Source organism: Lynx rufus, unplaced genomic scaffold (genome assembly GCF_022079265.1).
Source record: "Lynx rufus isolate CCGP_SWC_20201006 ecotype Redwood Valley unplaced genomic scaffold, mLynRuf1.p SCAF_11, whole genome shotgun sequence".
In the NCBI taxonomy this organism is placed as follows: Eukaryota; Metazoa; Chordata; class Mammalia; order Carnivora; family Felidae; genus Lynx; species Lynx rufus.
This window is the reverse complement of record NW_025814825.1, coordinates 14,107,733-14,121,804: the sequence shown is the minus strand read 5'-3', so window position 1 is coordinate 14,121,804 and position 14,072 is coordinate 14,107,733. Positions and strand designations below refer to the sequence as shown.

The following is a 14,072-nucleotide window of genomic DNA, read 5'->3' as shown; positions in this document are numbered from 1 at the left end:
GAATACTTTGTCGTTAGAAGTTACCAGTGTGTAATTCCAGTGGGCTAGCTAACTTATATTATGCACGTGGAGTTAGCGCTCTGGACATATTTTACCAGTTCTGACTTGGTATTTTCCATAGCTGTATACAATAAAAGAGCATATTCAAAAGTGGCAATACAAATACTTTTGAGTGTCTGTTGGTAGGCAGGAAAGGGTAAATATCTTAGAAAATATTCCGAGGGTTAAATAATTCTTAAGGATGCTTTGAATTTTCTATACCTTGGATTCTTCTGTATGATGAATTTTTACTTGAAAAGGGGATAGGAATCAGGTGTTTCACTCTTTCTTACCTGTCATCCCTTTCCTTTGAAATCCTCTTCCTGCCATATTTCAAGGATGTCCTTCGGAATAAGCATGCTAAATTAACACAAGGAGTTAGAGCATAGCTTTGATGAGGCTAAGGTCATAGATTTGCTGCATTTCTGTGTAGAATGTCTGTAAAGATACCTTTGAACTGAAGGGGGCTTTCTCATTTGCAGGGGTGGGGTTTCCTTAAATCAACCCACATCTTGTTGGTTGCAACCCAAATCAGCGTTGCCAGCACTTTTGACTACTTAATGTGTGAGTTTTTGTATGTTTTTTTTTTTTTACATATTTCATTTTTTTTTTATTTAAACATTTTTTTTTCAACGTTTTTTATTTAGTTTTGGGACAGAGAGAGACAGAGCATGAACGGGGGAGGGGCAGAGAGAGAGGGAGACACAGAATCGGAAACAGGCTCCAGGCTCTGAGCCATCAGCCCAGAGCCCGACGCGGGGCTCGAACCCACGGACCGCGAGATCGTGACCTGGCTGAAGTCGGACGCTTAACCGACTGCGCCACCCAGGCGCCCCTTTACATATTTTAAAAGGCATGCAGCTTAGACAAAATCTTGGGCTTTTAGACTTCAAGGAACCTTTGGAGATACCTAATCTTAACCCGTAACTGTGTAAATGAACTGAGGTCCATAGAAGAGACATAATTTGCTTAAGAATATGGTTCATTTTATACACACAAGCACACACACACACACCCCCCACATCTTTTTTATCCATTCATCTATTGATGGACATTTTAACTGCTTCCATATCTTGGCTATTGTAAATAATGTTGCAATAAACGTAGGGGTGTATATATCTTTGAATTAGTGTTTTCGTTTTCTTTGGGTAAATACCCAAAAGTGGAATTACTGTTTGGAATTATTGTTTGGTACTTCTATTTTTAATTTTTTAAGGAACCTTCATCCTTTTGCTCCAAGTTTACATTCCCACCAACAGTGCATGAGGGTTCCCTTTTCCTCATGTCCTTGCCAACACTTGTTATTTCTTATCTTTTTTTTAGAATGGATAAAGAAGATGTGGGGGGGTGTGTGTGTCTACTTGTATATACATATACCACAGAATATGACTCAGCCATAAAAAAGAATGAATTCTTGCCATTTGTGACAACATACATGGACCTAGAGGGTATTATGCAAAGTGAAATAAATCAGACAGAGAAAGACAAATGCCACAATGATTTTACTTATATGTGGAATCTAAAAAACAAACAAAAAACACAAGGCGACTAATAACTATAGAGAACAAACCAGTGGTTGCCAGAGGGTTTGATGAGAGGTGGGGTGGGCAAAATAGGTGAAGAGGATTAAGAGGTACAAATTTCTGGTTATAAAATAGGGGCACCTGGGTGGCTCAGTCTGTTAAGCGTTCAACTTCGGCTCAGGTCATGATCTCACGGTTTGTGGGTTTGAGCCCCACATCGGGCTCTGTGCTGACAGCTCAGAGCCTAGAGCCTGTTTTGGATACTTGTCTGTGTCTCCCTCTCTCTCTGCCCCTCTCCTTCTTGCGCTGTCTCTCTCCCTCTCAAAAATAAATAAATATTAAAAAAATAATAATTTACAGAGATGGAAAGTACAACATGGGGAAGGAATATAGTCAATAATATTGTAATAATGTTGTATGACAGATGGCGTATGGCACATGGTGACTAGACTTACCACGGTGAACGCTGAGTAATGTATAGAATTGTTGAGTCACTGTGTTGTACACCTGAAGCGAATACAACACTGATGTCAACTATAGTTCAATTAAAAAAAAAAAGACCATGGCTAATGACATACATAACCTACCTCGAGTGCTTGGACAGTGTTGAATGAATAAATGTGTATGGAGTTGATAACAGAGCTGAGACTGGACCCCGGGCCTCTTGACTCAGCCTGCTGCTTTTCCCTCCCACTGTACCACTTTCCAGGTAATACATTTTGCTAGCTATACCTGTAGAAACCCAAAAGAAAACAAACGTATATAACCCAAGCTTCTTTTCTAATATTGTCTTTGAAATATTTACAGCTGAAGGCAGGTACAATCTCTACACAGCGGATGGCAAATACATCTTCAAGGAAAGAGAATCATTTGATGGCCGAAACATTTTAAAGGTCAGTGCATAGCAGGTGAATTGGAAATTCTTTGGCATGTATCCTAAAATAAGAGAGGAAAACAAGTTGATCTCCTTTTAACAGTAAAGTACATTTTTCTCATGCTTCCCATAAGGATCATTGATTGAAAGTCTGGCTAAAAAAAAACAAAAAACAAAAAACAAAAAAAAACTAATGTCCTAAAGGAAAAGGGAAATCTTTTTGAATCTGTCGAGGCTCTGATGTCTCTTATTAGAGTACTTGAAATTGATGATTTAAGAAACAAGTATCTAAACTACTTGGACCCATAGCAATAAGTTGATTTTAATGTGGTGAGTTTTACTTTGTATTTTACCTCTGGAGGTCTGAGTTTGCATTTTTTCAGTGAAAAAGAATTGTTTTGTTCTAATAGACTTTTCACTCACTGCTCTCTAAAGTTGTTTTGTAATTTGTTTTTACTCAGGAATAGCCTCTGTCTGAAAAGTAGGCAGTCTGTCTCTGACTGTTGAGGTTTTGCTTTCCTGAGTGTTAAAGTAATCTATGAAATTCCCATAAAAAGGGTTCTTCAGGATTGCATTTATCTTTCTCCTACAGACCACATTCTGTAATATCCATGATTTATACCCTCTCTATCAGGTTAACATGTCATTGTGTCTCTGGGCAAACACAAACAAATTGATACAATGGAGAGGTTTTTAATTCTTCATTTCACTTGTTCTGTAAGGGGTTTAGGTCATACATTTTCAAAGCCATTGGATGGTTTTTAGAGTTGGGAAGAGAGTCTGTGTATATAACTTCAGAAAAAACTTTAGCTTTAAAAATGCTCTTTCTTTTTCCTTCCCCACCTCATCCTCCATTGCCATATCTGGTCACTTGGCACTTTTCTTGCCAGATGCCTAATGTGATCCAGTTACCTCTAATTCATGACCTCACTTCAGCACCTGCAGACTTCATACCACAGAAACCAACAGGGCAATGACCGCATCCACTCGTAGGCAGGCATTCAGGCTTCTACAGTTTATAGAGCTGTGTCGATTCCTTCTTTCCTTGATATCTTTCCTCTTTCTGAGTACTTTTCTTGTTTGCAAAGTAGCTATGGTAGCTTTGGTTTGAGTGGCAAGCTGCTAATGAATTCCACAGCCATTTACTGATTTTCCCAGGCCACATCTTCAGTGTGATATGAATCTTTTTCTTCCTCTATCTCATTTTCTGGGCCTTTTCCAATAATAGCATTAGTTATTTTGCTTTTTTTGTCATTGTTGTTAGCTTGATTAAGAAAGAAAAGTAGACTGAATGGGGAAAGAAATCTGTAGGAATGACTCAAGCTGTCTTGGTTCTTTTGGAATCCAAATTAGAGCTCAGAAGGTATGCTGATCAAAGTCAAGTGTGAGGCACTTTGACATCAGCAAGAGGGAGGTCATGGCAGAAAGCCTGTGCAGTGGCTGTATGAACAGTATGGGTGTCTCACCTAATACTTAATTCCTCTCATTCTGAAAAGTCCATCTTCCAATTTATTTATTTATTTTTTATTATTATTATTTTTTAATGTTTATTTATTTTTGAGACAGAGAGAGACAGAGCATGAATGGGGGAGAGGCAGAGAGAGAGGGAGACACAGAATCGGAAGCAGGCTCCAGGCTCTGAGCCATCAGCCCAGAGCCCGACGTGGGGCTCGAACTCACGGACCGCGAGATCGTGACCTGGCTGAAGTCGGACGCTCAACCGACTGAGCCACCCAGGCGCCCCCCCCTTTTTTTTTTTTTCCCCGTCTTCCAATTTAAAGATGCTTTGCCTTGAAATCTTCCTATCCACCCCAGTGATGGCATGGGTGCAGCTCCCTCTAGTGTTAACAACGGCTTGCTATGTTAGTAGTACCCTAACTGGTTGGTGCCTCATCACAGTCTCAAAGCTGGGCTCAGCTAGGGATTTAGAGACTACTTAATCCAGTTTCCCACTTTAATTTCTAAGGGCACAAGATCCAACATAATTAAAGTGGCTGGCCAAAGGTTACCGATCGTTAGTAGCTGAGTCTGAAATGAGAGCAAAAAGATTCAAATCACAAGTTAGCATCGTCTCTGCTGCCTCCCATAAAGAAGCTCAGTGTTTAGGTAGATATCATTAGGTTTTTGCAGTTTGGCGTATCTGTTTGAACTGTAATAATGTCTGATTAGAAGTTGTTTCATAAATGTTGGGGCAATGGTGTATGCCAGTTAGTCTAAAACTGTGGCTAATTAAGAATTAGACGTTGAATTGAATATAACACCAACACCAGCAGAAATACTTACTGGCTGTATACCATCTGCCAGACCATGTGCCCTGCAGATAAAACAGTCATTATGATACAATCCCTGTCTTCCAGGAGCTTCCTGTCTTTGAGGGGTACGGACTGTTAATAGGCAATTATAATATAAAATGGTGGGGGCGGGTTACGAGTATGGAGAAGTTCCTTTGAACACAGAGAGTTAGAACAAAGTGTCTTTTGATACACTAATATTTTACTTTCTAATCACTAGCTGCAGAAAATATAATCTTTCACCTATATTCAATCAAAGGAATTCACTTTTCTTTGAGAATAAAGGTAATATGTGGCCTCCAACGATTACCCACCCCTAAACGCAGAAGTAGCTATGGTAGCCCACCTTTTGGAATTTCCATGAATGAACATGCCTTTCTCAATTAGAACATAAGAACCCATGGGCCCTGACACCTTTGGGGACAAAAAAGATTACAAAAAACCAATGAATTGTATATGTAGTTTTTGTATCAGATAAAATGATTACATTTAGAAAGAAAAAAAACTTCAATTTCACTAACAAGATAGGAACTGACGTGGAGAAAACCGAAAGATTAACTGCATTGGTGGTTCAGGAGCCCAAGCATATGTGTGTAGCATATTAACAGCTGCTTAGGTCAAGGATCAGGAATGCGGGTGGTGAGAAGCAGCCTTGGAAAAAAATCAGCTTCATCTACTATTCAAAGAGAAACAAAAGGAGAAAGCAAGCCATCGCACGTTGCTCTGAGAATTTAATAAGTAACAGCCAACTGCTCTTCTCCTCCATGAAGGGAATTGATCCTTTTGGCCTGGTGTAATATTATGCGTTCTGGGTGCCTTAATAAGAAAGAAAAAAGTCTTTAATGTCTTCTGGAGGTAGAAGCCACATTTTTCTTTTGTACGGCTCTTTTGAGAGTTGTTGCAGCTGTAATAGACCAGTATTGGGTTATTCATAACTAAAATAAGAATTTTACCTGAAGAAGGACTTTGAAAGAACTAACAAGTAAAAGAATCATTCTCCTGTGGTTTTCAGATTAGAAAAGGAGCATATGTAGTTGTGATGGGTTTTTATGAAGACGGACAGATAGCTCTGAAAGGAGCATGTACTCATGAAGATGAACGAGGCCAAATTCACAGGGTAATGTCCCCTCAGACAGTTTCTATTTCTAATCTAAGAGATAGGAACAAAGATGCTATTTGTTTATCTATAAGGCAGTGATAAACTTGTAATTGGAGAAATCATGCTGACCTAAAGACATACTATACTGCCAGAAATAACTGCTCCCTCGCAAGTGGAACAGTCAGAAACTGCCAGCCCCAGAGAGAGAAGTGGTCTTAATGGCAGTCCGTTTGGGGGGCTTGTGAACCTACATTAAGCAGTAGAATCATTATTCCAAGACTGTGCTCTCAGCAGATTGAACAGGAGTACAGTATTAACTGTTCGAAAGCATAGCTTCTGACTGCAGTGAAGAGGAGATATTAGAGCCCTAGGTTGTACTTAGTAGAGGAGGTGATGCCGTACAAATAAAGGCACAGTTGACACAGTATTTGGGAAAGAATAGAAAGAAAGTTCTGTAGGTCCAGAATCAAAGGACATCATCACAGTGCCATTTCTTCAGACACTTGAAAATCCTGGAAAATATAAACCAAGTAAAAAGGAGATGAATTTGTGCCTTTTCCATTTTATATATAGGAATCTTTAGAGAAAGAGGGAATTGGTGCCATTAAAGTAACTGTATTGGTTCAGGAGGTTAAGCATCCACCTCTTGATTTCAGCTCAGGTCATGATCTCAGGACCATGAGATCAAGCCCTCCATCAGGGCTCCATGATGGGTATGGAGCCTGCTTAAGATTCTCTCTTTTCCCATATTCATTTTCTCTCTCTCTCTCTCTCTCTCTCTCTCTCTCTCTCTCAAAAATAGCCATATTGGTTTTTAATATTTTACTTGAAAAGTGGTTTTATTTTTGAAAATGTTTTAAATCTGTCTAGCATCATTGAAGCTTTTCTTGAAAGGTATAAATGAGAGTAACTCAAATATTCCATTCATTTTTGCTTTTGTTCCATCTCTGTCCCTTAACCTCTTTTTTAAAAAGGACAGTTAGAATAAATAAATTTAAATGAGAGCTTTATTTAATTTACTTAAGGAAGCTGTTTAAAAATATTTTATCTTTTTTTGGTAAAACATATACATAGAACAGTGCATGAAACATACATATACATTTAACAAATAATCATGAACAGTGTAACTACTAACAAGGTCAAAAAGTAGAACATATTCCCCATGTCCCTCCCTGGCCAACTCTTTAGTTTCTTCTTAGGTAACAAATGCACAATTAAATTCTTAAACACTCTCAGTGAACATTCTTGTTTAGAATGATTACTTTGTTTCAAAGTATTAGAAGACTATTGAAAAGTTGAATTCATTTTTGTTTTTTTCTAGGGAAGAGATGTGAGACTGGGAACTATGTAGAAATTAAAAAAAAAACAAACTATGAGGGGCACCTGGCTGGCTCAGTTGGTGGAGCATGATGCAACTCTTAATCTCAGGGTTATGAGTTCGAGCCCCACGTTGGGTGTGGAACGTTCTTAAGGAACGTCCTTAAATTTTATATATATTAATGACTACAAAGAAAGACTAATATTTAGAAACTATTATTTCTAAGGAAGAAAACATTGTGTCTTTCATTATCCAGCTCAGTATTCAGCCATATTATATACTGTGATTGAAAATTACTTCTTAGTCACATGGCTGTTTAGAATTTTTTTTCTTCAAAACTGCTCTTTCAGAAAGACTTTCCTTGAGAGTCTATCACTACTTGTTCCACTGCACTATTATATCAGGATAAATAACAGCAAATTGAATGTGGCCTAAAGTTCTTCTCTCTCATTACCACCGTAAGTATGGTGTTGTTTTTACTAACTGCTGTCTCTGTGACTTGACGTTTTTTTTTTTTTTCTGTGACTTGAAATTTTAATCTTATTTAGGTAAGTAAAATCACTAAACAGACATCACTTCCTCTCTAAGCTATTTATGCTTATACACTATTGATACTAAGTTCAGTTCCCTTGGACACACAGATAGTTTGTAATAGTTTTGTCCATAGCGTTGAAAACAGTCACATTATTCGTGATAATCATGTGAAGTAGGAAACATGTTAGAGGAGCAAACATACAACTTTCTGAAGAATTTGACTTGTCAAGTTAAGATGTGGAAAAGGTCATTTAGAGAATAAGAGAATCCGTGGAAATTATATACACTCACACACACACACACACACACACACACACACACACACATATATTCAATTAAGGATTGGAAGATAGAGTTAAGAAAATGGCAAAGGTGAAGAGATAGAAAATATGAGGGGGAAAATATGACACAGAGGATCCTCAAACAGTGCAAAAATTAAGATTCTAAAAGGAGGGAGCTCCTGGATGGCTCGGTCCATTAGGTGGCCAACTCTTGATTTCGGCTCAGGTCATGATCTCATAGTCACGAGTTCGAGCCCCACATCAGGCTCTGTGCTCACAGAGTGGAGCCTGCTTCGGGTCCTCTGTCTCCCTCTCTCTGCCCCTTCCCCACTTCAAAAAAAAAGAAAAGTTAAAAAATTAAAAAAAAAAAAAGATTCTAAAAGGAGACAATAGAGAGACTGTTCTTGAACTTGGATGAAGGAGGCTCTACTCTGATGTTGCCCCCAGGCACTTGGGAGTTGCAAAGAAAAATCCTCTCCAGAAGACAGTTTCATCACCCTCCACCTACTAACATCCCTCCAAGGAACTTTCCCCCCAAAATGGCCAGTACACAGAGATAGCGAGGCATCTGAGGAGACCACTCTCTGTAAGCAAACAGACATCCAAAACTCAGACACGACATGCTGGAGTCATCAGACTCAGACTAAAAACAACTATGCTTCCTGTGTTCAAAGGAATAAAAGCCAAGCTTAAAATGTTATCAGGTAATTGGGAACTGTTACAAAAGCAAAGTGACGTAGCAGTTTTTTAAACCAAATAGAAATGCTAGAGCTGGAAAATGCAGTAATTGAAATTAGGAGCTCAGCAGTAACGTAGACAGAGAGAAAGAGATGTAGTGAACTGGAAGGTCAGAAGAAATCCTCCAGAACGTTGCATGGACAGAGGGAAAGGTAAAAATTAGAGCTGAGAGGATAAGAGACCTACCTGTAGGATAGAGCGAGAAGATCCAATGTGCATCTAGTCCCAAGTCCCAGGAGAGAAGAGTGCAAATGGAGCAGAGCTGATGAAAGACACGTGAATTCCAAACAGGAGTTTTGTGAAGTGAGCTTATATTGTACTTTTCTTTCCTACAACCTATGACTGCATCATGGACAACAAAACGGACAGCCTTAATTAACTAAACTACTTGGGCCCCAGCAGTTATTAAACTGAATGACTGAAATTTGTTGGCAATAGCTACATTACAAAGAACAAAAAAACAAAACAAAATTCAGCTAAAGAATGCTTTTCTTAAAGTAGATGATAAAAAAAAAAAGGAGGATAAAAGGTATCCAGGAATTCTTTTTATTATTCTTATAACTTTGCTCTGAAACTGTCAGAATAAAAATTTCTAAATGTAGGAAAGACAGACGTGCACATAGGAGGGGAATAGGACACTAGCCATTTGCTGTATTTTTAATAACCACCTTCGAGAAGAGTTGAAATCTTAGCTGTGTTTTGTTTCAGTGTTTAGAATAGACGCAGCTTTTATTAATTGTTGATCTTACTGCAAAAATTGGGCCATTTGATTTCAAAGGGCATAAAAATTTAACATAAGGAGCAATTTTCTGATTAGAATGTTTCATATTAGAACAAGCTACTAGGAAGGTAGTGGCATCTTTCATTAGAATGCTTTTGTTTTAAGAAATGAGAGTTCCATTTCATTTCATTCTCCCTGCTGTCATCCCTTTCAGAGTATTCCCTATGTAATTCCCTGAAACCTATCTCTCACCTCTATTGTTGAACTGAAACAGCACTGTAAAGGTCACTAGTAGTCCCTATTTGTTCAGTGCCTTGACCCACTTTTACTTTTTTCCAGTAACCACATTGAGAGTATTAAGTGCTTTTCTCCTTCAAATGTTCTCTTCTCTTGGCTTCAGTGGCAATTGGCTCTCCTGGTGTCTACTGTGCCAGTGAATCTACTTTTTTTTTTTTTTTTTTAAACATTCACTGCCTTGTAGGGCTACCTTCTAAGGTTTTGTCCTTATCTCTGTTTTTCTCTTAACTGCAGTCTTGTTTTGTGCAAATTCTACTCATTCTTCACGTACAGATACTACATCCTCCCTAATGGTTGATGACGCTCTTCCCCCTCTCCTTACTTTGATTGTGCAGAGACCTGTCATGTGCTCCCCAGTGTTGAGCAATGTTCCTGTCCCTGGCAACCACTCAGGAAGCTTTTCTGGACCGACTAAAACTGTTTTTTTTACAGGAATCAGATTTTAGAAGAGGAGACGAAAAAGAGTTTTTGTTTGCCAAAGGAGATAGTTTTACCCCATACATGAGATTGTAAGTGCTTAGAGCAGGGGCCAGCAAACTGTAGTCCGAGGGCCAAATATGTCCTGCCACCTGTTTTGCACGTGGCCCTCAAAATTATATAAAATTCAGATGTCAGGGTCCATAAATAAAATTTCTATTGGCACACAGCCATCCTCATTTGTTTATGCACTGACTGCTTTTGTGCCACAGTGCCAGAGTTGAGTAGTTGTGACGGACACCATATGGGCACCTTGCCTTTTATGGAAAAACTTTGCTGACACCTACATGGTTAGAGTTTAGTTTAATTTTCTTTTATTCCACCCAACACAACTTCCTGCTTTATGATTAGACGTGATGCTCATATTTAATAGACCCTCAAGATATACTAACTATGTCATATTTAGTTAACAGTCAATCCTATTGAATTTCTATCTACTTGAATATTTTCTAACAAATGTTTGTTTCTTTTTTAAAATGAGTTTACTAGGGGCTTCTGTGTGGCTCAGTCAGTTGACCATCCAACTTTGGCTCAAGTCATGATCTCTCGATTTGTAAGTTCAAGCCCCACATGGGGCTCACTACTGTCAGCGTGGAGCCTGCTTCAGATCCTCTGTATCCCTCTCTCTCTGCCCTTCCCCTGCTCATTCTCATTCTTTCTCTCTCTCTCTCTCTCTCAAAAATAAACACTTAAAAAAATGAGTTTACTAAATTCAAGAAAAAGAGAGTCCCAAATTAAATATACCTATAGCTCATACTCGTAATCTTCTGTTAATAAGTGAAGTTCATTTTTCAGTTAAATTTGATTGCAACTTTAGTACTCCATATAGCAAGATTCAGCTGATACAGATCATAATGAACTTGAATTTACACTTAACCTCCTTTTATTTCAGAATACATCCCAAACTAATTTTATATTTCTCTGTATACATTCATTAACTTGAAAGACAAACAATGATTTCTTTAACAGTTTTATTTATGCCTTATTACAGAATATTTTAATAAAAATTATTGAATGAAAAATAAAGTGCATTGCACTTGTAAGTAAATTGTGCTGATTTTATAATTAGCATGAATATCAGAAAAATTGGGGTTTAAGAACAAGCCTGGGACAAGACATCTTGCCAAAATACAGCCACTATTATTTTGCAGTTAGTGATAAAATATGGCTCTGCCTTCATTCATTTTTTTTTTTTAACATTTATTTATTTTTTGAGAGAGAGCACAAGCAGGGGAGGGGCAGAGAGAAGGAGAGACAGAATCCCAAGCAGGCTCTGGGCCATTAGTGCAGAGCCCAATGTAGGGCTCAAACTCACTGACGTGTGAGATTATGACCTGAGCCAAGATCAAGAGTCAGAGGCTTAACTGACTGAGCCACCCAGGTGCTCCTGTTCTTGACGGTTGAAAACAAAACTCATGAAAATGGGAGATTGCAGGAAATCATTAGAGGCTTTTTCATATTTTACTAGTAATAGAAATAACATACTGTACTTGAAAAGAAATGAAATACTTCTGACAGGTGATGGGACAGTTTTTTCAGGCATCAGAGGTAAAAGAAAAGTGCAATTTGGAATGCTTTAGTTTAGTTTTACATAGTCTTATTTTAGGCTGTGGGGTTGGGGTGGGAGCCAGGGGATGGGGAAGATGCATATTTTGGGACAATGTCTTGTCCTAAGTAGTATTTTACCATAACTTTTCCTCTGCCTTTGTTTATGTATCACTTTGCTTGGAAAGCGAAGTCTTAAATCATTAATGGGGGCAAGCAAAGACAAGATTGTCAGTGAGGTGAAACCATCATTGAAATGAAACTGGAAGAGAAGCATTTGGCTGATTTTCGACAAAGCCAACATCCATTCTAGAAAAATGCACCTTCTCTGGTCTGTTGCTGTCTGTTCGTACATGGTATTTCACTCTCTTGAATTTATGCTTATTGGTTATTCATCTTTGCACGGTGCTGGAATACTTGTATGTGTTGTCTTGGCTCAGGCAGGGAATGATGGGTTTGGAAGGGTCTAACTGCACAATGACAAGATCTAGGCCATGGTTTGGCAAAGACAATGACAGTAGAAAATATCTTCTTGAATACCTACTAAATATAAAACACTAAGCTAGACGCTCGGTGTATTGGGGGAGGGAGAATAAATAATTGTCTTTTGTCCCTCCAATTACATTCCTGTGAACTCTTTGAACAGGGTGCTTGTTTTCATTGTGGGAAATAGTAATCTCTTTTATGTACTCATTTCTAGGGATCCAGTCATATCACTTGGGGTATATATCACAAACTTAGTGAGTTGTGTTATAGTTCATTTGGGGTCCATTGTAGTTGTTTTTTTTTTTTTTTAATGTTTATTTTTTTTGAGAGAGAGCACAAACTGGGGAGGGGCAGAGAGAGAGGGAGACGGAGGATCCGAAGTGGGCTCTGTGCTGACAGCAGCAAGCCTGAGGTGGAGCTTGAACTCATGAACTGAGAGATCGTGACCTGAGCCGAAGTTGGACGCTTAACTGGCTAAGCGACCCAAGTGTCCCGTTGTGGTTTTTTTAAGTTGTGGTACAACATACATGATAGGAGATTTCCCATTTTAACCAATTTTAGTGTGTAATTTAGTGGCATTAAGTGCAATTCACATGGTGCAACCACCACTACCATTCCTCTCCAGAACTTTTTTATCATCCCAGTTGAAACTCTGTACCTACTAAACAGGAAGTACTCATCTTCTCCCCTCTTTCCCTGGTACCCACCATTGTACTTTCTGGCTCTATGGATTTGATTACTGTAGGTGTCTCATATAAGAGGAATCATACAATATTTTGCCCTTTTGTTTCTGGCTTTTTTTTTTAATGTTTATTTATTTTTGACAGAGAGAGAGAGAGAAAGAGAAAGCATGAGCAAGGGAGGGACAGAGAGAGAGGGAAACACAGTCCGAAGCAGACTCCAGGCTCTCAGCTGTCAGCACAGAGCCCGATGCGGGGCTTGAACTCACAAACCGCAAGATCATGACCTGAGCCAGAGTCGGACACATAACTGACTGAGCCACCCAGGTTCAGGTTTCTGGCTTATTTCAGTTACATGTCTTCAGGCTTCCTCAATGTTGTAGCATGTATCAGGATTTTATTTCTTTTTAAGAATGAATAATGTCCCAGTGCGTATATATACTCCATTGTGTTGTTAGCTACAGTGTAGACAAGCCAGTAGCCAAATATAAATCTGTACCCAGAGATGGTGACAGGGCACTGTCTTCTCTGGAGCAGCCTATTGTTTAAAGACCATGTTAGATTGGGTGGCTTGGTGCCAACAATACCTAAGTGTTATTCCAAATGTTAAAGGACACTGGTGCGAACAGATCAAAGAAACAAGAGTGAAGTCCACTATGCCAGGAAACATATTAAGTTGATGACTAATTAAGAAACAATGTCCTCTTTCCCATATCCCAAGGATGAAACAGTTTTCCAATTCATGCTCAAATGTGAACATTATTACAAGTTAAAAGTGAAAACACAGGATGTAAATCAGCCAAAACACCAATTCAGAGTTGACCCTCTCAGTTGTGGATTAAAACATTGACACCATTTTCTTAAATTATAGAGGTCTTGTTCTCCTAACTCCTGAAGTGTGGCAGGGCTTCCGAGGCCTTTTGCTTATTTGAGGTATAGCCCTTTGCAGAGGGGAAGGAGGCCGTCTGAACTGAGTTATGGACAACTAAGTGTGTGTCATAATACATAATGCCACATTGATGCTGCTGGGGCTGTGGTTCTGCCAGAGGACAAAGTATTTCATGCCTCCCTGTGTAATAAGATGACTTAGTTGAAAATCCAGGATAACATGTGGCAACCTCTCTCTCATCTTCCCGGGAACCACTACAACCTCAGCTATTATTTGGACA

The 14,072-nt window shown here is 38.8% G+C and overlaps 1 protein-coding gene across 5 annotated transcripts in view; it reads left to right on the top strand.

Moving 5' to 3' along the window:
- The window catches only part of ASCC1 (activating signal cointegrator 1 complex subunit 1), a 114,339-nt gene that overhangs the window by 80,430 nt on the left and 19,837 nt on the right, over positions 1 to 14,072 (top strand). For 2 of the 5 annotated variants that reach the window (XM_047072915.1, XM_047072913.1), the window contains exon 9: positions 2,370 to 2,455. The exons of 1 other annotated variant lie outside the window; for it this stretch is intronic. In XM_047072915.1, the coding sequence (XP_046928871.1) occupies positions 2,370 to 2,455 (86 nt within the window). Of the gene's footprint in view, positions 1 to 521; positions 607 to 2,369; positions 2,456 to 7,494; positions 8,209 to 14,072 lie in introns of those variants that run through there. 2 more of the 5 variants (XM_047072914.1, XM_047072916.1) reach the window with 2 other exon arrangements.